The 23,866-nt window shown below is 45.7% G+C and overlaps 1 protein-coding gene across 1 annotated transcript in view; it reads left to right on the top strand.

Annotated features, from left to right (window-relative positions):
* Positions 1–23,866, top strand: part of PHEX (phosphate regulating endopeptidase X-linked) — a 1,438,972-nt gene that overhangs the window by 1,349,275 nt on the left and 65,831 nt on the right. Inside the window, exon 17 of the mRNA XM_086934549.1 lies at positions 1,203–1,270. Within this exon, the coding sequence (XP_086790675.1) occupies positions 1,203–1,270 (68 nt within the window). The remainder of the gene's footprint in view (positions 1–1,202; positions 1,271–23,866) is intronic.

The raw sequence follows: 23,866 nt of genomic DNA, 5'->3' as shown, positions 1-23,866 counted from the left end.
TGGTAGACACACTCCCTTCTCCTGCGCTACCTCCCTGGTGGTGGTGGTCTTCTTGGTGCTCCTAGTTGCAGTATGAGCAGCTCCATGGCGTAGTTGAGCTTGCCAAAGTGTTGTGGGTATGTACTATTTAAGTAACCTATTCCAATGCACCATTTCTTCTGCCTCGGTTGCTGAGGCACAGGAATGTTGATGCTTTTTGGACTCTGTGCTTTGTTTGTTAATGATGCGTCACTTCCCCAAAAATCATAAATATCAAAGTGTGGGTTCTGTGTTCAATTTTACAGGTGAACACCTACGTTGCATCTGTTTAACGTTATGTTAAGCAGCCGGTTCAAGTGCAGGAAAAAACAATGCAGGCCAGTGAAAAGTGACACATTGTGCCTAACGCGTCACTTTGTTACTATGGAGCATGGAATGCGCCGCCTCTACATAAAAGAAAATGATGCAGCAGCGGTGCAAGCTTCTTGTGAATATGCCCCCAGTTCCTCCATGAGAACACCATCTGTCAACATAACAAATCATTCACTTCAATAATCAGGCTACAATTTCCCTGCCGCTTCGAGTCATCTTATGTAGACACAGTTGATTTCCGTTCCAGTACGAACCTTCAGCATTTAATTCTTTTCATCAATCTGGACTGAATGTAGACCTGCTCCCTACTGCAATCTATTGTTATTCTTTTTTGTATTGAACTCAAAAAGCTTAACTATTAAGGTTTATATATTTTTGTTAATTACTTACACTATGGTATTATTTATTCTTAGCTATAGTGATGATATATTATGCAACTGGATTTCAGTATTGAAGTCATTCTTATAGTAGACTCATTTGTTACAAAAGTTTGCTAATTACACCTCCTAAGAAAAAAGAAGATGGTAGTGTAACACACAATTTTAAATACACTTCTGGTAAGGAGTGCCATTAGATGTGGCACATGTTTCAGGCATAATCATTTTTACCACCAAAAGATCACACTACCAGATTTTGCTAGGTTGATACATTTATTGAAAGAAGTAATTGATATTGATGTTTGCTGATATTTGTTTTCACTTTTTTCATTACCAAATTTATGCAAAGAAAAACAATGACTTGACGCTCGTCTTTATGGACGCCTGACTGTATTGAATACAAATTAGGAAGTAGCCAAAAAAAGACACAAATGTACTGTTAAAAAATAATTTATAATTCTTCTTTTTGCACAGTTCTTTAAGTTATGGAGCCATTGGTGTGATTGTTGGCCACGAGTTCACTCATGGGTTTGACAGTGATGGTAAGTTATAATGTGTAATTTGTATTTTAATAGTTATTATCACAACTTTTTTTTGTTTAGGAAGACCGGTTAGTTTAGCTTTTAAGATATTATGTTATTCAATGAAGTTCAATCAAATGAAAGGGTAACAATAGAACTAGGTACAATGGAGTCATACTTAGCCGAGGCAGATAATTTTGTGTTCATTCTGAAGTGCCCAATGCACTATCTTCCATAACCTCTTTTTGCTGCTTGGTCTCAAAGAGATGGTTTAACAGGTAACACAAGATGGGGTTTAGGTGTATAGATAAGTGTGTACCCGGATGGGTTGCATATGGCTGTTTTCCCGAGGACTTGTCTACTCTCTTTCACACATTACTCTCCCAGGATGCACGCTTTCTATGATGCCTTCTAATTTGTAGTGATGTTCAAAATGTTTTCTTTCTCCCAGTGCTGTTGAAATGAAAGACGAAACCATTGCTTATAGAGTTTGCAAAATAATCAGATTCAAAGTTGATTTATCAACGTATATGTCAATAGTTGCGAAATCATTGGGTGTGACGATAACTAAATCATATGTGAAGGAAGAAGTAACTATAACTCATGTCCTAATGTAACTATAACTCACCCTTTCACCATGCATAGTTTTTTAATCATGTATGTAATTTCAGATGTTGCACTGATGTTATCAATGATTTACTAGAAAATGTCTTGATTGATGTAATATGGGAGGCAATAAGCACTTCATCGCAATGGTGCCAGTATAGTTACTTTAGTACATGAGTTATAGTTACTTGACATAACTATAACTGGTGAACTTCATGTGTTTTGTTCTTTTAAACAAGTGTCTTATAAGTGCTATTTCCACTTAACTTTATTGCCCCTTAACCTTTGTTTTTTTCAGTGAAATTCTAAGAGGGTTTTAATATAAAGTACGATATTATTACAATTCCTAATTATAATGTCACTAGAATGTCTGTTTTTTAGGGAATTTCTATCTATAGCTTTTTAACATAAAGGAGGATGTCCATCACTGTGCACGGCGTGGGGTTGGGCACCCTACCTCCCATCGGTCACAGTCTTTGGCCATGTGCATTATAAGGTTGGGATTTAGGGCCTGGCCGGTGCTTCCAATGCCCCACTGGTGCCATTCTACCTGCTGCTCACAGCCTTTGGCCATGAGTGGCATGCAGTTGGGTACAGAGCCTGGACTGTGGCCAGGCCCTGCTCCTAGTCCCCCCATGGATGTGCATGACTATGTGATGTGGAAATATAAAGGGTATCAATTTAAATAAGGCAGCCGACTGACTTTGGCAAAGGGTCAGAACCCAAAAATATAAAAAGTGGGCTATTGGCTGTATCAAGGGGTCAGCACAAACCCATATGTAAAGCATACCTCTTGTCATCAATAATCATAATTAAATGTATATTTTAAAAACTTACACATAGCAATGTGTAATAAAAGTGATTGCCCATTTAAATGCAGACCAGGTTACCATCTGCCATACAACTCAGACCAACGGTTTTAAACAGCCAACCCTCTTCTCGCTAAAATGTTGTTTAAAGTGCAGGTACCAGTAATAAGGTGCACTGTGGCTAACTACAGCCAGCACATCCAGTTAAGGGTGCACCACAGCACAGAGTGGACCATTGTACCATGTTCGTAATACAGGATGGTGTCGCTGGAGCTGAAAGAGAACTGGATCCTTGAAATGTGCTTAGGAGAGAAAGAAGGATCTTGTGCAATTTTCATTTGCCAAATAGAGGTATTGGCTGCAATTGTGGATTAGGAGTTGCAGAACATACTGTCACCAAACCATTTACTGCTCCTGTGTTAGATATGCTCTTTCTCTAAACCTTGACTGTTGGTTCCAACTAGATCCAGTCATCTTATATTGGGAAGCAAATGGCCATTGGAACAGGGGCTTTCAGTATCCCCTGGGCTAACTCGCAGTAATCAGTGTGGCTAGTAAGGGTGTTCTAGACATAGTAAGGGTGATCTAGACAGAAGGTCCCTTGGGAATGGAATTCACAGTTCTCATTGACAGTCACCAAGGCCTTTCTTGTATTAGGGTTGCAGGTTATCTACCACAGTAAATTGCTTGTGTTAAGTTGGAAATAGTGTTGTCGCCATTTTGAAACCCACTTAAGTGTCAATGCCAAAAAACCTTTTCAAACAAGTTGGGGTAGCGAAAAAGTGAGAGTTTTATGGGTTTTGGGCCATATTTACAGAATTTTATGAAGACAGATTTCCATCACCTTTGGAAACAAGAGAGGAACAGGTTACAGCCAATGGAGAATACTTTAAGACTGATTTAGAATTCGGGACATGTCTCACATTAAGCGATAGCTGAAGGCAGAATAATAATACATTATTTATTGTGCAGTAATTTAAAACCGAATCATTCAGAAAAAAATTATCAATAAGAAAAAGGACTAGTCTAGGTACAAAAATACGATTAAATGATTTTAAATTATTCCCTTAATCTAGGTCGAAAATAGTATAAAATCTACGATAAATTGTTTGTTACATCACTGAGAGGAGGTCACTTAACGACAGCTCGTCAGGAAAAGTCTGAGAGGCTATACAGAGAATCCCTCAATTTCACAACCTCAGGATTGATCTCTAAATTAAATACTGCCATTGTCGCTATAAGCTGCCTCACTGGAGATCGATTACTTGAAAATGGTTCGAGTCAGTAAAGTGACCTTGCATTCCAGCTCTACAATTTGGTATCACAAGCCGTACAAAGTGATTGTACTCTTTGACTAGTATGCTGAGCAGAGGAGCTCACTGTTTCCCCGTCTTGGCAACATCTGCTGGATGTTTGTAATCATTGGTGATTAGCAGTCCACGAAGTACTGAGGTTAAATGGTGTAGACTTGTATTTAGCGTCACTTACCGTCGCTTGTGTTAGCTTGAAGCAGCAGCTAGTAACTTTATAGCATGCTGCATGAACTTTATCAATCTGACTACAAGCTGGGGCATCGGTGGTGATAGGCAGGCAGTGGTTTCTTCCCAGCATGATCGAAAAAAGTACGCAGCCAATAACGTCTCTGGGCCAGTAATGTCTTACAAATGAAAATAATGTGAATTAATTACTCAGATGCAGACGCATAAAATCTACAAGCACAATCCGTCATTCCAGTTTTATGGTCAAAGTGGTACTCTTTGTGAGGAATTATACTACTCCTCAATCGTAGTAGTACTCTTTGAGAGGAACTATACTACTCCTCAATCGTAGTAGTACTCTTTGAGAGGAACTATACTACTCCTCAATCGTAGTAGTACTCTTTGAGAGGAATTATACCACTCCTCAATCGTAGTAGTTGGTTTTTCATATGAAGTTTCAACAGATAATCCAGAAAACTTGTAATACTACCTAGGTTGTTTTAAAGTGGAGCCGAGTTTATGAAGACACATTTGTAGGTGGATTCAATGTCAAGTTCTCTTGATATTAATTTTGCCTGCTTTGTCATAATCCTACCAAGTGTTTTAGATGGCAGAGCACTATCCCAAATATCTTGTGCTTTCAAGATTTCAAAAGAAGCTCTCAGGTATTTATGCCACTTTAGTTTTTCATTTTACATAATTTTCCAGATGATATTTTTCACTGATACACTGGTTGCAGTCTTCACTTTCGAGGTATATGCCAAAAGTGTGCTTTTAGCACCAGGCTTTTCCTGGATAGGTTAAAATCTAACTGCAAACAGTACACTTGGGAAGAATTTGGAAGAGAAAATACTGTACAGAAGCATTTATTTTGCGTCTAGTCCAACCAAGTCTCCAGGAGATCTCTAAACGTCAGTGCTCAGCACATCAAAGTTGGCATAAGCTTGTTATCAATAACCTTACAGGTTGCTGACAAATTGGGTTTGTCCATTTTCGCAATAGTTTGCAGACCGTCAAAGTCAAAGAGGACATTGCATGTTTCATCGATGTTAGGTGATCAGAATAATTGCCCCGTTTATTGAGGAACACGCCCAGGTACTTTATTGATCCCACTCTCTCGAACTTCCCTTTGGACTAATAACAGGCCCCTTTATTAGTTGACTTCCTGCTTACTACTAAGATCTTGCTTTTGTCACTTATAATTTGGATGTTATTTGCCTTGCAACAGACCTCCAAGGCAGTCAAAGAGCCCTGGAGACCCATCTGCGTGTGATAAAAAATAATGCCATCATCAGAGAATTAAAGACGTTACATTTATGAACCTACCTATCTCAGAGGGAACGCTCATGGTCTTACTAGATAAAGTCAGAGAAATTAATGTACATTGAGTGGTGATAGTTGTAAGGCATTTGAAGACATTGTGATCTGGGCAAATGTCCAAATGTATACTGATGGAGAACATCAAAACATTTGTTTGCATCATTTGGTTATTCAGCTCCTTGATCATGCACCAATCTGTTGCTTGTATTCCTTGCAATTTCATCTTCATAAAACTAGCCAGTGATAGTTTGTAGCAGTACAAGGGCATTTAGCTTTACAAACATTGTCTGTATTGTAAAACTGGCATCAAAAAGCCATTGTCATTGGAACATTTTGGCCTATGCTAAATTATTTAATAACCCACCCAGGCAATGCAAAAATAAGTATTTTTAGACCACTAAAACATCATAGCTATTTGATTACAAAAGTAAGTCCCTATAAGGGGAAATATCTAAGAGACCCCTGCATTTGGGGTATTTTGAGTGCTAATGGTGGCTTTCCCTCTGCTGCTCTTTCCATTACCTGTAAATTACTTTGGAGCCACAGTGGTCTTAGCACACTCATTAATAATGTTCGAGCTTTGTTATTTTTTCACAATAGTGTGCCTGCTATCAATCACTGTATTTGTGCATGTAGCTGCCTACAGCTTTCAATGAAGGTTGTTGAAAATACATATTTAATGGTGTATAAAATAGGCCAAATGTTCCATGATGTGATTCCTTTAATGGTGGCCAGTTTATAGACCATTAGCACAAAATGCATTCTTCTGTCTGTTTTAGATGGGAGAATACAGTTCACACTAAAAAAGGCACGACAACCACAAGCTAGGAGGTGATGTGAGTTCATCTAGGGAGATCCAGGACAAGTCTGGCTGCCGTTTATTGTATGGTTTGTAGTCATTGGAGGAGGTGAGCTGCGATCTCTGCCTAGAGAGCTTTGCCGCAGTCCAGTCGGTTAGAGATGAGGGATTGGTTGATGGTACGTCTTGAGCTTTGGGGTAGCTATTTGAATATCTTATGAAGCATGCGCAGGATGAAGAAGCAGGAAGAGGGGACGGAGCAGGACGAGGAGATGGAGATAACCCGAGTCATCATGGCTAGCTTGTTGTCCAGTATGATACATAGGTTCCTAACGTGGCCAGTGGAGATAGGAGTTGGTTTCAGTTCTGAGGTCCAGCAAGATTTGTGCCATGGGTAGTTTTTCTTTCTGAAGATCAGTACCTCTGTAGTGTCCATGTTGAGCTTTAGGCAGTTATCCTTCATTCAGTTTGTGATGTCTATCATGCATTGGTCGAAGTTGGTCTTGGTGTTGTCTTCGGAGAGGGAGAGGATGAGTTGTTTGTCGTTGGCATAAAATATGATGTCAAGTCTGTGGGTTTTGAAGATGCTGGCCAAAGGTGTAATATAGGTATTGAAGTGGGTGGGGCTGAGCGAGGAACCTTGGGGTACTCCACAGATGATTTTTTGGGGTTCGGAGGTGAAGGGGGAGACTGACATTTTGTGCTTTTCCAGTGAGGAAAGAGGTGATCAGTTTGACAGCGACTCCTTGGATGCCCATGTTGTGCATCCTTGTCAAACACTACCAAGATGTCTAGGAGGATCAGAGCTGTAGTCTTCCCTTAGTCAAGTCGGGCTCAGATGTTGTTGGTAGCCATTATGAGGGCTGTCTCTGTGCTGTGTTTGCTGCAGAATTTAGATTAGGAGAAGATGAGTAGGAGGTTACAATTCAGAAGTCAGGTGAGTTGTTGGTTGATAGTTTATTCTAATACTTTGACTGGGAAAGGGAGCAGGGAGATTGGTTGGTAGTTGTTGAGTTCACTGGGGTCTTCTGATGGTTTCTTTAGTAGGGCGTTGACTTCTGCATGTTGGCAGTACTCAGGGAAGGAGGCTGTGGCAAATGAGGTGTTGAACACATGGTAAATACATCGCTGATTCTGACTCCGCGTAGGTTGAAGATGTGGTGAAGGCATGGGTAGATTGGGGCCCCTGAGGGGACTGGGTTCATGATGGAGGTGGTGTCCTGTGTGGGGAGCGGCTCCGTTCAGTTTGTCGTATGTCTGTGGTGGTAGTGCGGTCAGTGTGTTGCTTGAAGAAGTCGGTACCTTGGACTCAAGTTTGAAGTTTCTGTAGATGTTGTTGATCTTGTCATGGAAGAAGTTTGCAAGGTTGTCGCAGAGTTTCTGTAAGGGGGTAATGTTGTCTGTTGCAGCAAAACTGTTGGAGAATTGTTTGATGATGTTGAAGAGTTCTTTGCTATTATTGGAGCTTTATTTGATGCAAGGGGCTAAGGCCTTTTTCTTCAATTTTCTCAACTGTCCGTGGTAAAGGTTGAGGGCTGTCTTGATGGTGGCCTTGTCAGTTGTGTCCTTGCTGATGCGCCATCTCCTTTCCAGTTGTTTACAGTGTCATTTAGCAGTACTAAGGTCATCATTGTACCAGCTAGCCTGCTTCGTGGACCTTCTGTGGGTGTTGTTGACGATAGAAGCAACGCTGTTGATGCAGTTGGTGATCCAATTCTTGAAGTTTCTAACATTCTGATCTAGGTTTCTGGAGGAGATGGAGTAGATGGTGTTGATGGCATTGACCCATTTGCCTTTTAAAACTTTGCTCCAGCTGCAGTAGGGGCATTGGGCAGACGGGTGGTGGAGATCCGTGAGCTGGTGATGCTGAAGTGGACAATGCAGTAGTCTGTCCAGGTGAGTTCCATGGTGTGGCTGCACCTGATGCGGTCGCTGGACGTGAAGATAGGGTCCAGCGTATGGCTGTACCTGCTGCAGTCACTGGAGGCTTACTTAGCGTGTGGCTGAAGTGTGCGTGAGTCATGGATGAGTTAGGTGACTCTGATTGTGTTCATGCTGTCGAGGAGGTTGGTAGTTTTGATGTCATTGTGGTCATCAAGATGAAAGTTGAGGTTGCAGAGGAAAAAGTAGATGTTGGAGTGCTTTGTGAGGGGGCAATGAAGTTTGCAATGAAGTTGCAGAAGACGGGACATGGTCCTGGATGACAAAAGACAAGGGTGCCCCTGATGGAGGTTTTGCAGTCTGTTTGGCGTCGGAAGTGCAGGTGTTCCATGACTGGGGTAATGTCCTCATTTTTGGTGGGGCATTGGATGGATTCCATGTGTATGATGCTGATCCCTCCGCCAGCTTTGTTGATGCAGCTGCTTTGAGGGATCTTGTATCCTTCGGGTATTTTGGTGGCACTGTTTGGCACAGAAGTGGAGTTGTGTAAGGTCTCATTGAGAAAGAGGACATTGGATGTGATGATAGAGGTGAGGCCTGTAATCTTTGTAGTGTGTTTACATAGTGAGCATGTATTGAGAAGGGCGCATGCTCTTTGGTGTTTTTGTTAAGGTGGTGTCTGCAGTGTGGAACTTTGTCAGTGGGCTGGTCTGTGTGCTGTGGCAGTTGAAGTGGCAGTGGGTTCAGGTGAAAGGTCTTACATTGGCGTGTGGGTCAGCGCATTGGGAGTGTTTGTTGCGGCATCCTGGGTTGAGGGTGTAGAGCTTGGTGGTGGTGTATCTGCGGGGGTGAGACGGCCAACGGTCATGGCGCTGTCACCATCCATGTGCAGATGGGCCTTACAGGCTTTCCTTTGGCAGGCCTGCAGCGCTCCAGCTGCATGGTCGTGCCTCAGCCTTCATTAAGTAGGTCCTTGGGTGGACGGGGCTTCTGTTGGTGGGAAAACTGGTGACTTGAAAAGCCCAGGCAAGAAAACCCAGGCAGGAAAACCCAAGCAAGAAAACCCAGGCAGCGTCAATGTCCCTTGGTCAAACGGTGGCTACTGGATCAGGCTGGAACAAACAGGAACTGGAGGCCACAGGCAAGTGGCAGGCTAGGCTGCTACTGGATCAGGCTGGAACAAACAGGAACTGGAGGCCACAGGCAAGTGGCAGGCTAGGTGTCTTGGTGCCCACTAGTGCAATCACAGTGACTCGGAAAACTCCAGCGGGAAAACCTGACCAGCAGTGGTGTCAGTTTGTCAAATGGCAACAACTGGTTCAGGCGGCCAGAAGCAGGAGGTCGAAGCCTCAAGCAAGTGGCAGGCTAGGTGGCCAGGTCCTAAATTACTTAATTATGTGACAGGGCATAATAGCATAATTTCAATAAAGCATAACACAAAATTATTGTAATTAAGCAAGATTATGCCAGCATAACAGAAATGTTGCCTCGGTCTACCATCAATGACACATCTGCTACATGCACAATTTTGGTGAAATGTTGACTCTGCTGGCAGAGAAACAATTTCACACTGTAAAACGTATCATGCTATAGGTCAAGAATGTGGATGCTGCTGCTGGTCAAAGGAGCAGAGCAGGACCACTGGCAAGCATAGTGTGTCATGTGGCAAACAAGTGACACCATGACATTCATGCAGGGCTGCATCTCGACCCTAGGCGCAGCATCATGTGATTCATTAAAGAAGTGGGCGGGGTCATTCTCGGATGCCTCCATGGTCACTTATCACAAGTTGAGTGCTTGTCTTTATTTAGGAGTTGTCCTCTTGGCGCAGCCTCACTTCAGCGTGAGCGACTAGATGAGGTGGCATTGAGGTGCCTCTAACATTGCCACTGAGTCATAATTTAGGTATTAGATTCTAATTGTGATTTAGACTCTCACTTCCTGGTCTCTCAGGGGATATTGACCCTGACACTTCATTACATTTTCCTGCCTTTGGCTCAGGATACCTTGTTAAATGCCAGAAAAATCATCGGCAGCAGGGCACTGAAGCATTGCTCGCACTAATTTGAATCAATTATCTTATTCAGTGCTGAACTGCATTTCTTATCTGAAGAAAGCAGCTAAGGAAATGTATTCTAGTATTCTTGCTAATGTGCTGCATACAATTGCATTATTACTTACCATAATAACAGTGCACAAATAAACAATCGCCATTCCCTCAGTGGCAAATTGCTCATGGTGCAATTAATCAATTCAGCGGGGGAGAATGATCCACGTGGAACAAAAAATGACGCAGATCAGAAGAATCTGCTTCCACAGAATCTGAGGTATAAATTCCATCATTTCTTCTGCCCAAGTGAAAGGAGAAAGTTATAAACAGAGGGGAGAGGTTCACAAAGATTGTTGTCAGTTGGTCATGGTGAAAGAAAGGAGAGACTGTTTCGGGAAAGGGGCGGGAGAAAGGGGACAATTGATGCAGTATCTTTTGTGAGGGTTTTTAATTTTTCTGTAAATACCACACATATTTGATGCATGAATAAATAATTCATTGAGGGGAATTTTAGGGAGAAATATTGCTATATCATCAAGGCACAAACCAGTGTCACGCAAGTCAGTCATCCCAACTATTATTTCTGATAATCTGTCAGGGTTGTCTCCTAAAGAGCAAAGGGAATATTTGAAACTGCCGAGAGCAAGCGGCATTCCTACCATGTCTTATGTGCAAATGTGTGCAGATGTGCATATGTATATGATGTAATGATGAGGTGTGTAGTGTTTCTGATTATGGGGTTATCAGGGCAGGTGTTATGATGACTAGGCTACAATCACTGGCGAGCATGTCACAGTTGATGGAAGATATTTCCCAAAGTAAGATATTTACTTTATAAGCTGTAGCCCCTCACAGAAACGACTACCTAGAAGGTACTGTGGACAGCAGAAGATGAGAAGACAGAGTTGTGTCTTCTCCTGTCTCATATCCAAATAAGCAATGCCACTATTTAATCATACCCATTTTACCAACTGCGCACATACATACAAACACACAGAACATAGCAATAGTATTCCCTGCGCCCTGGGATCTTATGGAATGCTTATTTTTTATCCACTGGGTGCTCAGAGATCCATTATTTCATAGGTAGGGCAAGCACAGGTTTGAAACTAGTATGTACAAGTTGCAGAGATGGCACGGATTACATTGATAAGCACTACTGGCGTCGTGAGTGCAACAGCATGTCGGAACTAGAGCCAAGAAGAGGCTTGCTCCTCTGGATTTATTTTGAAGTATCTGAACCTTAGGGAATATATAACTGGAGAAGAAAAGACTGAGAATAAAACTCCAAAAATGTGATTTTGCATATGTTTCGATATAAATAACTTCAGTCAGGCCTCCACACCTGCAGCAATAAAAAACAATTACAATTAAAGAACACTAGTGATATCAGAAACTGGTGTGTTAGCAGTTCTTAACGGTATTGCAACTACATCCAACCTGCACTGATACACTCAAATCTCAACCCAGCCCTTATAGCAGGGGTCGCAGCCACAGCGACATAGAGCCAAGCAATGCAAAGGGATTGCTCCAAAGTTGAACAAACCCTTTGCAGCACACCAGAGTACTTGGGGAAGGACAGAGAATCGCAAAATGAATAGTCTTGAAGTTTTCTGAAGTGTTTGATCCGTTTCTGAAACAAATAAAGAAATACGTTTTATTTGAAAACATTGATGGAAAGTGGTAAAAGAAAAAATATCGACTTTCAATCTTCTCAATACCCAGGAATTCTTTTTCTGTACCTCTCAAAACTCTATGAATTGGAACTCATAAAGGGACTCATAGTCAGTCTCTACATGTGAGTGATGAACAAAAACCCTGACTGTGACACCAGCTGCAATTTGTTTTTTTCAAGGTCAGTTGCATTGATGGTACTACCAAAGATTCCCTTGTTCACAGTGGAGCCCCATAAGGACTAGGGGGCATATTCACAAGGAGCTATCGCCAAATTAACGGCACATTTGTGCAGCCAAAGTTGTGATAAATTTATTCCACCATTCACATGCTGGTGCTAACAGCCCACAGCACCAGTTTTCACACAATAGCAGCCGCAAAAAACATTGCCACAGAGGGCCCCTGCAACTTTTGCTAATGAGATGTAGAGTAGGCATTCCTGTGACAAAACCCGTGACAACACCACACCTCAACATTCACAACGACCAGCCAGACCGGTGATAAGAACACAAAACACGTGATAAGCAGTGGGAAATGTACACCTGCCCTGACCTGGTGTAAAGTCGAACCACAGCCTGCACCACAAAAAGGAGCACAGCCCGCTTCTACACCTGAAGACAAACAGATGCCATAGAGCAACTGAACATGCAGCACAGACACTCAAGAAGGCCACAACACCCACTGACACCACACCCAGGACCACCCCTCCCTGGCACCCCCGACCAAAGACATGCCACATCAGCTACACCGAAACATGTACAAAATAATCCACCTGATGTTGCACAATCACAACTGTTGACATGCATGTGTCGTCACAGGAATGAGCATCACACATTCACTTTTTGAAGCAAACAATGGAACTTTATTGAAATTAACACAGAAATCAGATGAAGACACACGGCGGCTCCCCTCAACAAAATCCGTAGGTCACAGCCTGCAAGACAAAAAACATCCTGCGCACATCAAAGGACAGCGAGAGAGCAAAGGAGAGAGAGAGAAGGAGAGAGAGGGGAGAGAGAGAGAGAAGAGAGGGGAGAGAGAAAGAGAGAGAGAAGAGGAGAGGGGGAGAGAGAGAGTAGGAAGGGGGAGAGGGTGAGAGTGAGAGAGAGAGGAGGAGACGGGGAGAAGAGCGAGAGAGAAGAGAAGAGGGGGGGAGAGAGAGATGTGACTCTGCACACCCAGGCCATACTGCTCACCTACTGCCACAGGTGTGTCTCAAACCACTTTCCGGTATATATTGAAGTACACCAGGTCACACATCTGAGACAGAGCCATCATCTGAAACAGAGTCCAGAGACATCACTGGCACAGTACACACACTTGCACAAGATAACATTGCCCGCCCGCCCATGCACACCCAGGCAGAAGATTCCCAGGCCCTCCGACCTCCCATCAGAGCATGCCCGTCCATGCACACACGGGCCTCACTGCTTACCTTCCGCCACCGGGGTGTACACTGCATGTCCCACCATATGCCGCTGCAAGGCACAAGCCCGGGGCCCGCGGACCTGGTACCTTCCACGTCATGCAGCCACGCTGCGCAGGCCACCAGGTCTCACGTTTGGTGCTGGGTCTTGATTGCACCATGGGATGGGACCTACCAGGGCACCCAGCAACATTGCAGCCAGCACAGCCGCTCAGTCCAATGTGTGCGAGGCCACATGGCGGTAGGCCTGCGCAGCCCGCTGGCACAGCCTACACTGCGATCCAGCAAGGTACACTAAGCCTGAGCAGTCCGGACTCCGGGACAGGCCATCATCGCAGGCTGCACACCCGCTCATGGCTCAAGTTGCCAATGACTCCTGTGACGGGGTGCCTGTGCCGGCCACAATGTAGCATGTGCCACAAACCCTGTTAAACCCCATTCAGCATCCCATAACGGGGTGCCTGTGCCGGCGGCAATGCAGTATGCGCCACAAACTCTGTTCAACCCCAGTCAGCGCCACATGGTGGTAGGCCCATGCCGGCCTCAAGGCCTCGGGTCCGTCATCCAGTCACCACCGGCAGAGGGGTATGTGATGTCATAGGCCCCTTAAATTTGCGGGGCCACATGTCCTGTGACGCCTGTGCTGGATGGGTGTGGTGTGCGTGCAAACCTCCCCTCAGGCAGTGGCTGTGACATGCTGACAACTAGACCAGTGACCTGCACACCACCACCGAGTACGCTTGCGACGGGTAGCAATGCGGAGTGGTTTGGCCTGCCGTACGCCGGAATAGCGCAGGGCTTGCAAAAATGACTCGTGGGCACTGGGCATGGTTTAGTCCATGTCCGGACAAGAAAGTGGCAGGTGCCTGTGCCCCTTTTGTGGTGACCACAGGACCCATGCACATATCGCTATGTAGCACCCTCAGACTGGCATCCCACTGGATGAGCATCATTGACCCAAGGAAAATCATTGTCCCTACCTTCATCCACACATACATTAATGATGAAAGACATGACACAGCAGTGCGTCACTAGATGTTTATTGCACATCCAGTGCACTTCCGCAGCGGGAGTGGTACAGGGCACTGCCAAATACACCACACCATTAGGCTCGTGGAGGCCCAGTCAGAGTCCAAAAACCACAGGTGATGGACAGAATGCAGAACAGTGTCAGACATTCACCCCAGTACAGAGATCTGGGCCCAAATCCATCGGTTTTTTGCAATCCACACCACCCCATTTCAGACATGGCCATATGCAAATCAGTCTGACCCTGTGCCTCTTGGGAACAGTCCAGCCCGAACTGCCAAGCCATGCCTTCCCTGGACCGGAAACAAGCTTCCGAGGACCGGTTTCTTTCATTCCAGCCGTCTTCAGCCCGGCTTGCTTGAATCCAGTGGTGTGGAGTGCATGGAACTCACGTCTGAGCATACCCATCCCACTCGGGGTGACAAATGCAAAAAACACAGGTGATGGACAGAATGCAGAACAATGTAATACATTCACCCCCTTTTGTACCGCTTTTGGCCGCCATAAGTGTGGCAGGGTATGCTCAGACGTGAGTCCCTTGCTCACTTTGCCACTGGATTCAAGTAAGCCGGGCTGAAGACGTCTGGAATGCCAGAAACCGGTCCTCCGAAGCTTGTTTCCGGTCCAGGGAAGACATGGCTTGGCAGTTCGGGCTGGACTGTTCCCATGAGGCACAGGGTCAGACTGTGTCAAGAATTCCTGTCATGCGAGGGGAGGAAAACGGTAACCAGCGAAAACGGACTACATCTCCCAGGATGCTTAGCGGTTGAGAGGTTATGTAAACAGGAGAGCTGTTACATAACTCAAGGAAAACACGACCTTATGTAAACAGGAGAGCTGTTACATAACTCAAGGAAAACACGCCCTTATGTAAACAGGAGAGTTGTTACATAACTCAAGGAAAACACGCCCTTATGTCAACAGGAGAGCTGTTACATAACTCAAGGAAACCACGCCCTATAAAGGGAGGAACCGGGAGGTACAATGCTGTCGGATATTGTGTTTACACCGACGTACCTGCTTCGTGAAGAGCAGTGTTCCGGAGTGGTGCTCCAGTAAGGCAAGAACGGAGGTAGGTCGAGTCGTTACTCCCTGGGCCGTGTCTTGCCCCATCGTCACCTGTGAAGGACCCGGAAGCTCTACCGGTCAACCATTGAGCTTCGCTTTTTGACTCGGCTGAATCAAAGCGCAGTGGCGCTTTTTCTGGTTGGAGTCATAGTTCCCAGCCCGACCAGAGATACAGGGACTGCCAGCTGTAACGCACACCAGGAGGTGTTTGCCGCGTTACAGACTCGGAAGTCCACAGGATCGATCGAGCGGCTGCTCTCGGTTCAGTCTTCTTGCTTTTGATTGGGGTATCGGTGACGCATCACCAGGAGGTGACTCCGCATCCCGGTGCAGTCTGAGGAAGAGGTTGAGCGGCTGCTCCCTTCAGGTAGAGACCCCGGCTGGGTGTTTCCCTGACTCCTCGATTCTCCCCAACACTCTTCGTGCCCCTCACAGCCTACCGATTGGCATTGTCGGCCATTTCATTTCTGCCCTCTGTTGGCATACGCCAGGATCGGCGTATATGCAGAGGACGGTTAGGACCATCCGTGCTGTTGGCTGGTAACGTACTTAGCCTGGAGGATTCCAGTGACTATAACTTTTGCTTACTCTTTGTATTATTTTTGCCTTCATTAAAATAACTAACCCTTCACAAGTGGTTGCGTCCTCATTATCGTGTCTGTTAAACGATCCTGAGACGTTCAGGGCGTTACAGACTGATTTGCATATAGCCATGTCTGAAGTGGGTGGCAGAGTGGGCTAAAGAACGGTGATGGATTAAACCCAGATCTTTTGACTGGGTGTGAGTTTTTGATTGATTCAGATGCTCCGTCCATCACCAGCCCCTTTTGTACTGCCTTTGGCCGCCATAAGTGTGGCAGGGTATGCTCAGACGTGAGTCCCTTGCTCACTTTACCACTGGACTCAAGCAAGCCGGGCTGAAGACGGCTGGAATGCCAGAAACCGGTCCTCGGAAGCTTGTTTCCGGTCCAGGAAAGACATGGCTTGGCAGTTCGGGCTGGACTGTTCCCATGAGGCACAGGGTCAGACTGATTTGCTTATAGCCATGTCTGAACTGGGGTGGCAGAGTGGGCTAAAGAACGGTGATGGATTAAACCCAGATCTTTTGACTGGGTGTGAGTGTTTGATTGATTCAGATGCTCCGTCCATCACCACCCCCTTTTGTACCGCTTTTGGCCGCCATAAGTGTGGCAGGGTATGCTCAGACGTGAGTCCCTTGCTCACTTTGCCACTGGATTCAAGCAAGCCGGGCTGAAGACGGCTGGAATGCCAGAAACCGGTCCTCGGAAGCTTGTTTCCAATCCAGGGAAGACATGGCTTGGCAGTTCGGGCTGGACTGTTCCCATGAGGTAGAGGGTCAGACTGATTTGCATATAGCCATGTCTGAACTGGGGTGGCAGAGTGGGCTAAAGAATGGTGATGGATTAAACCCAGATCTTTTGACTGGGTGTGGGTGTTTGATTGATTCAGATGCTCCGTCCATCACCACCCCCTTTTGTACTGCCTTTGGCCGCCATAAGTGTGGCAGGGTATGCTCAGACGTGAGTCCCTTGCTCACTTTACCACTGGACTCAAGCAAGCCGGGCTGAAGACGGCTGGAATGCCAGAAACCGGTCCTCGGAAGCTTGTTTCTGGTCCAGGGAAGACATGGCTTGGCAGTTCGGGCTGGACTGTTCCCATGAGGCACAGGGTCAGACTGATTTGCTTATAGCCATGTCTGAACTGGGGTGGCAGAGTGGGCTAAAGAACGGTGATGGATTAAACCCAGATCTTTTGACTGGGTGTGAGTATTTGATTGATTCAGATGCTCCGTCCATCACCACCCCCTTTTGTACCGCTTTTGGTCGCCATAAGTGTGGCAGGGTATGCTCAGACGTGAGTCCCTTGCTCACTTTGCCACTGGTTTCAAGCAAGCCGGGCTGAAGACGGCTGGAATGCCAGAAACCGGTCCTCGGAAGCTTGTTTCCGGTCCAGGGAAGACATGGCTTGGCAGTTCGGGCTGGACTGTTCCCATGAGGCACAGGGTCAGACTGATTTGCATATAGCCATGTCTGAAGTGGGTGGCAGAGTGGGCTAAAGAACGGTGATGGATGAAACCCAGATCTTTTGACTGGGTGTGAGTTTTTGATTGATTCAGATGCTCCGTCCATCACCACCCCCTTTTGTACTGCCTTTGGCCGCCATAAGCGTGGCAGGGTATGCTCAGACGTGAGTCCCTTGCTCACTTTACCACTGGACTCAAGCAAGCCGGGCTGAAGACGGCTGGAATGCCAGAAACCGGTCTGCGGAAGCTTGTTTCCGGTCCAGGGAAGACATGGCTTGGCATTTCGGGCTGGACTGTTCCCATGAGGCACAGGGTCAGACTGATTTGCTTATAGCCATGTCTGAACTGGGATGGCAGAGTGAGCTAAAGAACGGTGATGGATTAAACCCAGATCTTTTGACTGGGTGTGAGTGTTTGATTGATTCAGATGCTCCGTCCATCACCACCCCCTTTTGTACCGCTTTTGGCCGCCATAAGTGTGGCAGGGTATGCTCAGACGTGAGTCCCTTGCTCACTTTGCCACTGGATTCAAGCAAGCCGGGCTGAAGACGGCTGGAATGCCAGAAACCGGTCCTCGGAAGCTTGTTTCCAGTCCAGGGAAGACATGGCTTGGCAGTTCGGGCTGGACTGTTCCCATGAGGTAGAGGGTCAGACTGATTTGCATATAGCCATGTCTGAACTGGGGTGGCAGAGTGGGCTAAAGAATGGTGATGGATTAAACCCAGATCTTTTGACTGGGTGTGGGTGTTTGATTGATTCAGATGCTCCGTCCATCACCACCCCCTTTTGTACCAGCCAGAGTCCATCCATGGAAGACAAGTACTGTGGAAGAGGAGGGGTGCAGTCCATAGTCTGGTCGCCGTGTCATTGGTCATCAAACAGGATGTGGCTGTCCATTTCGCTGTCCAAGGTGAGTGCATCTGAGTGAATTGGGGGTCAATGAAAGGTCATGAGGCCAGATGTGGGACCGACAAGGAACAGGCCAGGTGGCGGAAAGGAATGCTACTGAGCCCTTCTGATCAAAATCCCATCCACGTCCTCGTCCCCGTATGTGTGCCCTGTCCCACCTGGGGGTGTTGCTGTACCGGCTGCGGCACTGTGTGCCAATGACACCTCAGGTGGATTGTCGGCCACACTGGCACCAATGACACCTCAGTCGCACTGTGTGCAATGACATCTCAGGTGCCGAAGGTGGACTGTCAGTCGCACTGTGTGCCAACGACACCTCAGGTGCCGGAGATGGATTGTCGGCTGCATTGTGTGGCACTGTAATATCAGGTGCAGGAGTGGTTAGGTCTGCCACACAAGGAGGCATGGACACACCAGGGGGCAGAGATGTGGATGGTGTGGGGGCAGCAGCATTCAACATCGCCACGCCTTGTGGCAGCAATGCCATGATGAGGATCTGCAGGGCATGGTAAATCCCAGCTACATTCCGATGATGTGCATCAGTGGCTGCCATCCTTTCCGCCTCCATCTGTTGTAATTTGGCAGAAATTGGGTTAGCATTAGCAGAAGCCATACTGTATTTATAGGCTATCTTGTTCGTTTTGTGGAATCCATTTTGTATTTCTGGCAGCCATTTTTTTTGCCATGTGCTACCACGTGTATGCCATGTGCTCTGTCCTACCTTGCTGGTGTCTGCTCTTGAAATCTGCCTAGAGACAAGTTATATTTAGCCTCTTCCACTTTACACATGCTCAGTTGAGCTTGCAGCTGTCCATGCAGCTGCTGTTAGTTCGTAAATGTCAGGATGTGTTCACCAGAATTAGCAACTGTTAGCTCCCCCCACTTGTTGACTGTGCATTTTTTGTATGACCTTATATGTACCTAAAACCTACTTCTTGTACTTGTACCGCCTTCTTTTGAGCCCCTGTTTGGGTATAAAAGGACCAAGCTCCTTCCATTCAGTGTACTACTTCATACATTGCCGAAGGGTGTTGTGTCAATGTAGTTCCACCTCATGAGGTTAATAAACTTTGTATTTTCTATTCCAGTTTCTGTGCCAACTTCTATCCTATTGGTCTGAGGACTTGTGCAGAGAAGGGAAAACCCCTTGCACTGGTAGGCCTTGCTGAGGCTCACCACCAAACATCTGCAACATGTCCTCCATGAGCCTCTGCATGTGTGCCAGCTCACGGCTAGTATTGCTGGAGCCACTCTAAGCAGACAGGTGTTCTTCCCTCCACGTCATAACTCCAGCGATGTCAGTCAGGGCTTGTTGGAGACCATGGAGCGGGGCTACACACCCAAGGATGGCGTCAAGTTTGGTTGCCATGTTGCCGAAGCCCAACCACACCTTCTCTGCGGTCTCCCTCTAGCACTCCAGCACACAGTTGTAGAAGGCCATGTGTTGTTCCTGGGGGTCTTGGGGGAGTGCCGGGGATGTGGGTGCCTCCTGCTGGGTGCTTTGGGTAGTGGGTGGGGTCTCCTTGATGTAGTTGGCCTGCCCTGATCCTGGAGGTGAGTGGCGGATGAGGTAAATTAAATCTTGGACGACTTGGGTGTCGTTGCTGGTATTGTCCTCCTCATGATCAGTGAAGAGTGGATGGGACTGCTCGGCAGGATGTGTTGACGGTGCCCCTGCAATGTGAAGGGGAGATGGTGTATTACAATGTGTCCAATGCCTGTAGCTGCATGGTGCATGTTGACATTCAGACAGCATGGCATTGTACATTTTGACAGTCTGTCGATCTGGGCGAGGACCCAGAGTCATTGCGGGTGTGCACTGTGCTCTGCTTGATTGTGCATCTGTACCATTGTGCCCAACTCCACCCATCCCCTCAGTACCTGTTGGTCACTCATCCTGTTGCAGTTGTGTTGTTTCCTGCGAGCAGTGTCCGATCCCCGACTCCGGCCACAGTCTCCACACTGATGACTGTCGGCACCCGCTCCTCCATGTCAACCAGCTTGAGCTGTGGCACTGGGCCCCCACCTCCAGTCTGCGTTGCTGCCTTCTGGTTGTCGGAAAGTTTCTCCTTGGTTCGCCGCTTTATGTCATTCCATCACCTCTTGACCTCATCCATTGTCCTTTTGTGCTCCCTGACGGCATTCATCTAGTCCACAATGTACCGCCATATTCAATTTTTGGTGCCCAATGGCACGTTGGAGGTGACGAACATTTGTTGATGGTGGTCCATCACCTCCGTGACTATGATCCTGTTCGCCTGCGGACTGAACTTCATCTTCCTCTTTCTCTTTTCCTTACCCATCCCTGTCCCCGAGGTCCCGGGCTGGTCGTCCGGGGTGCTTGTGGGGTTGCACTCGTCCTCTGCACCTGCTCCGGCTGCCTCCATGGTGCTTGGGTGTTGGTCAGTTTGTATTTGGGTGTTTTTTCTACTTTTCTTGTGATTTTTTCCAGCTAGCCAGGTGTGTATTGCAGGCCTGGTGCTGCTTATCGTTGGCCCATTGCATGTTTTTTGGTATTGTGGTTTGTGTTTTTGTCTCCATCGAAGTGGTTGTATTGCGGACATTGTCCGCTGTTTTGGCAGACTATCGCATGCTACCGCCTTGCTGTGAATTCTACCTTGACACAGTGTTATTTTCCTGCAATGGGCTGCAATGTTAAAAGTTGTGTTACGCTACTCTTGCAGTAGTTATCACACGTTCTTGACCTTACCCCCAAATTTGCTGAATCATCATCTACCAAAAAGACCAACAAATTTGTGGAAGAACTTCACTGAAACATTACCAGCTCTGACAAAATATGCCTGCTCTCTAGTAATTGAGGTCTTTCTTGCTTTCTCATAAGCCACCTGTCAGCACAGTGCTTTTGGAGGTTGCCTGATAAATGTAAGAAGAAGTGGAAATTTGGTTCAAAATACTTGTGAGGTTTTAAGAAATAAGGATCAAATTTTCCAAGATGAAAACCATTTTATTTCAAACACTCTTTAATGACATTAGTATGATCAGTAATCTCTCGAACCTTCTTAGAGAAACTGTGTGCTGGGCTCAGCTACCAGGAAGCGAACGGCTCGGTGTTTTAAAAAAGTTATTGAACGACTTACATAGGGCACATTTGTATCTAGGTTTGGAATGGATGTTAAGCCACAGGAAAATATAAAATTCCACTTACACTTCCTATTCTTAGTTGTTTAGGAAAAATCACATGGTCAAATCAAAATTATGAGTTCAAAGTGAGTCAAATTATTTGCCACTCAAGGTTCTGCACATTAAATTATTTGTTGCCACTTCATCTGCATGTTATACTCCAAAAAAGATCTAGATAAACATGGATAGCGAACATGGTTTGCAGTATTTATTGGCCTAACTACGCAAGATGTGTTAACAAGGGTTTGTTTTGCTAAGATTGAGACACTCAACTCTGCATACATAAATATTCAATCATATTTTATCTCCAACCAATCTGATTTACGTACATACCATTAATCCTTACTTTTAAAAAAGGGCGATATTCAATTTGCTTATTTTTCTGCTTTTATTGTCGTTCACCATCTTAATATAAATATTTCTGTAACACGTATCATGCAGTGTCTGTGATCACTCTCATATCTTAATTCTTTGTAAAGAAGTACAACAGGTATATGCTATTTTTATCAAGAAAATTCACACATTTCACGAAAAGGTTGCCACATTGCCCTGTATCGGACTCTTAGAGACGTTGGACCCTGCACATCTACAGACAATTTCTTGTACAAAACTCTTCTATTTTTCAAGTATTGCCATTGCCGTCACCAGATACATATATAAATATCAACATGGCAAAGGATCATCTCTGCCTTGAAATTCCTGTGAAGGCAAATGTTAAGGTCACTACTCCTGATTCAGAGTTATTTAATTTATTGTCTCTCAAAACGTAGATTGGCCAAGAAATTGAGATTCGCCAGAATACTCTACCTGCCTAAAACAGTTCGAGACTCCTGGTGAGATACCAGGGGAAATTATATACAACAATGAAAATCAAGTACAGAATTACCTATTACTTGCTATGTCCTCATTTCTCAGGGTGTCCTCAGGGGAGTGGCGTGAACGAATGAATAAATTAATTGCATTGCATAATTACTTAAAATGATTGCAAATACTCATCAAGGACTGTTAAAACAAACCCCTATCTTTTTGTAAATAATAACACTGTGCAAAAATACAACATGCTAATTGCCTCTATTCGGGCTATCAAAGTGGCCTTGGCCCACCCCATTGAGAGAAAGTTCGGCTATTAAAACTGTGCTTATAGGAGCGTCATTCCGGCCCGGAAGGAGACTTATAAAAGGTCCTTAAAATGTATTCTATTATTAAAAAGCTAAAGAGCCATTATAAGCCAACCTCTCCCCTTGTGGATTAACATAGGTTGGAGAGAACTAATGCAATATCAATCACCAAAATTGTGAATTAGTAATCCAGACCCAGATAACATTGACGTTATGTCTCGACCTCAGTGATACTAATAGGGTCCATCCCCAAGTTAGTAGCCAATAGTAAACAATGACTCTGTTAAAAAAAAAAAAAAAGAAGCATAATGGTTACCCTCTTCAGGGGAACAATGTACTACTGGCCAAACTTGCCATAAAAGACCAAGCTTTCCCCTTGCAGGTTAACAAAGCATAAAAAGTGCAACTGCATTTATAAGTGATGTCTCTATATCGCAGTTTTGTCGTCGGCAAAGTTGTAAACAAATCATCACCTCAATTGTTTACAATAACTCTGTATAAAATCAGCAGGGATAGTTGCCCCTATTATGGCTACCAGTTTGCTTTAGCCCTCCTTCTCGGATATGCAAGGAAACTTTTGCAATATGCGCCCATAGTCCATTTGTACTGGAGCGGATGTATTACAGGCCATAGAGCGATTCCTAAGTGCCTGCATGCTGATTTCAGCTGTTCAATGCGTCTGTTTGATTATAGTGCACCATGAAGTTGCTTTCGGGTATGCTGTTACTGAGTGTGCCCTGCAACCTCCAGTACAACCTCTGTCCCTGCGTTTCCACTGGTTTATCGTCAGTAAAACATATGATATGATATGATATGATAGAAGGGTTTTATGGAGTGCTCGTACACCAATGGTTTCTTGGCGCTAGGGTAAAGAGCATAGCAGATGAGAGGGGGGTGGGAGTTATTGGTCATAAGCCTGGGAAAACAGCCAAGTTTTGAGAGATCTCCTGAACATGGGGTAGGACTCCGTTTGACGTAACGTCGAGGGAAGGGAATTCCAGAACTGGGGGGGGGGATTGACGCAAATCTCAAACCCCCGAGTTTTTTGCGCTTGAAGGCAGGGGGAGTCAGTAGATAAGCGTTGGCCGAGCGGAGGGTCCGGCGGGGGATGTAACGCTGGATTCTATCTGCGATGAAAATTGGTCCATGAGAGGAAAGTGCTCTGTGGGTTAGGCAGCCGATCTTAAAGAGGCAGCGCTGCGCCACGGGGAGCCAATGGAGGCCCTTAAGAAGAGGTTTAACTCAATGAGATTTAGGCAGGCCAT

Source organism: Lissotriton vulgaris, chromosome 8, assembly GCF_964263255.1.
Source record: "Lissotriton vulgaris chromosome 8, aLisVul1.2, whole genome shotgun sequence".
NCBI classification, from domain to species: domain Eukaryota; kingdom Metazoa; phylum Chordata; class Amphibia; order Caudata; family Salamandridae; genus Lissotriton; species Lissotriton vulgaris.
This window is presented reverse-complemented; position numbering and strand designations above follow the sequence as displayed.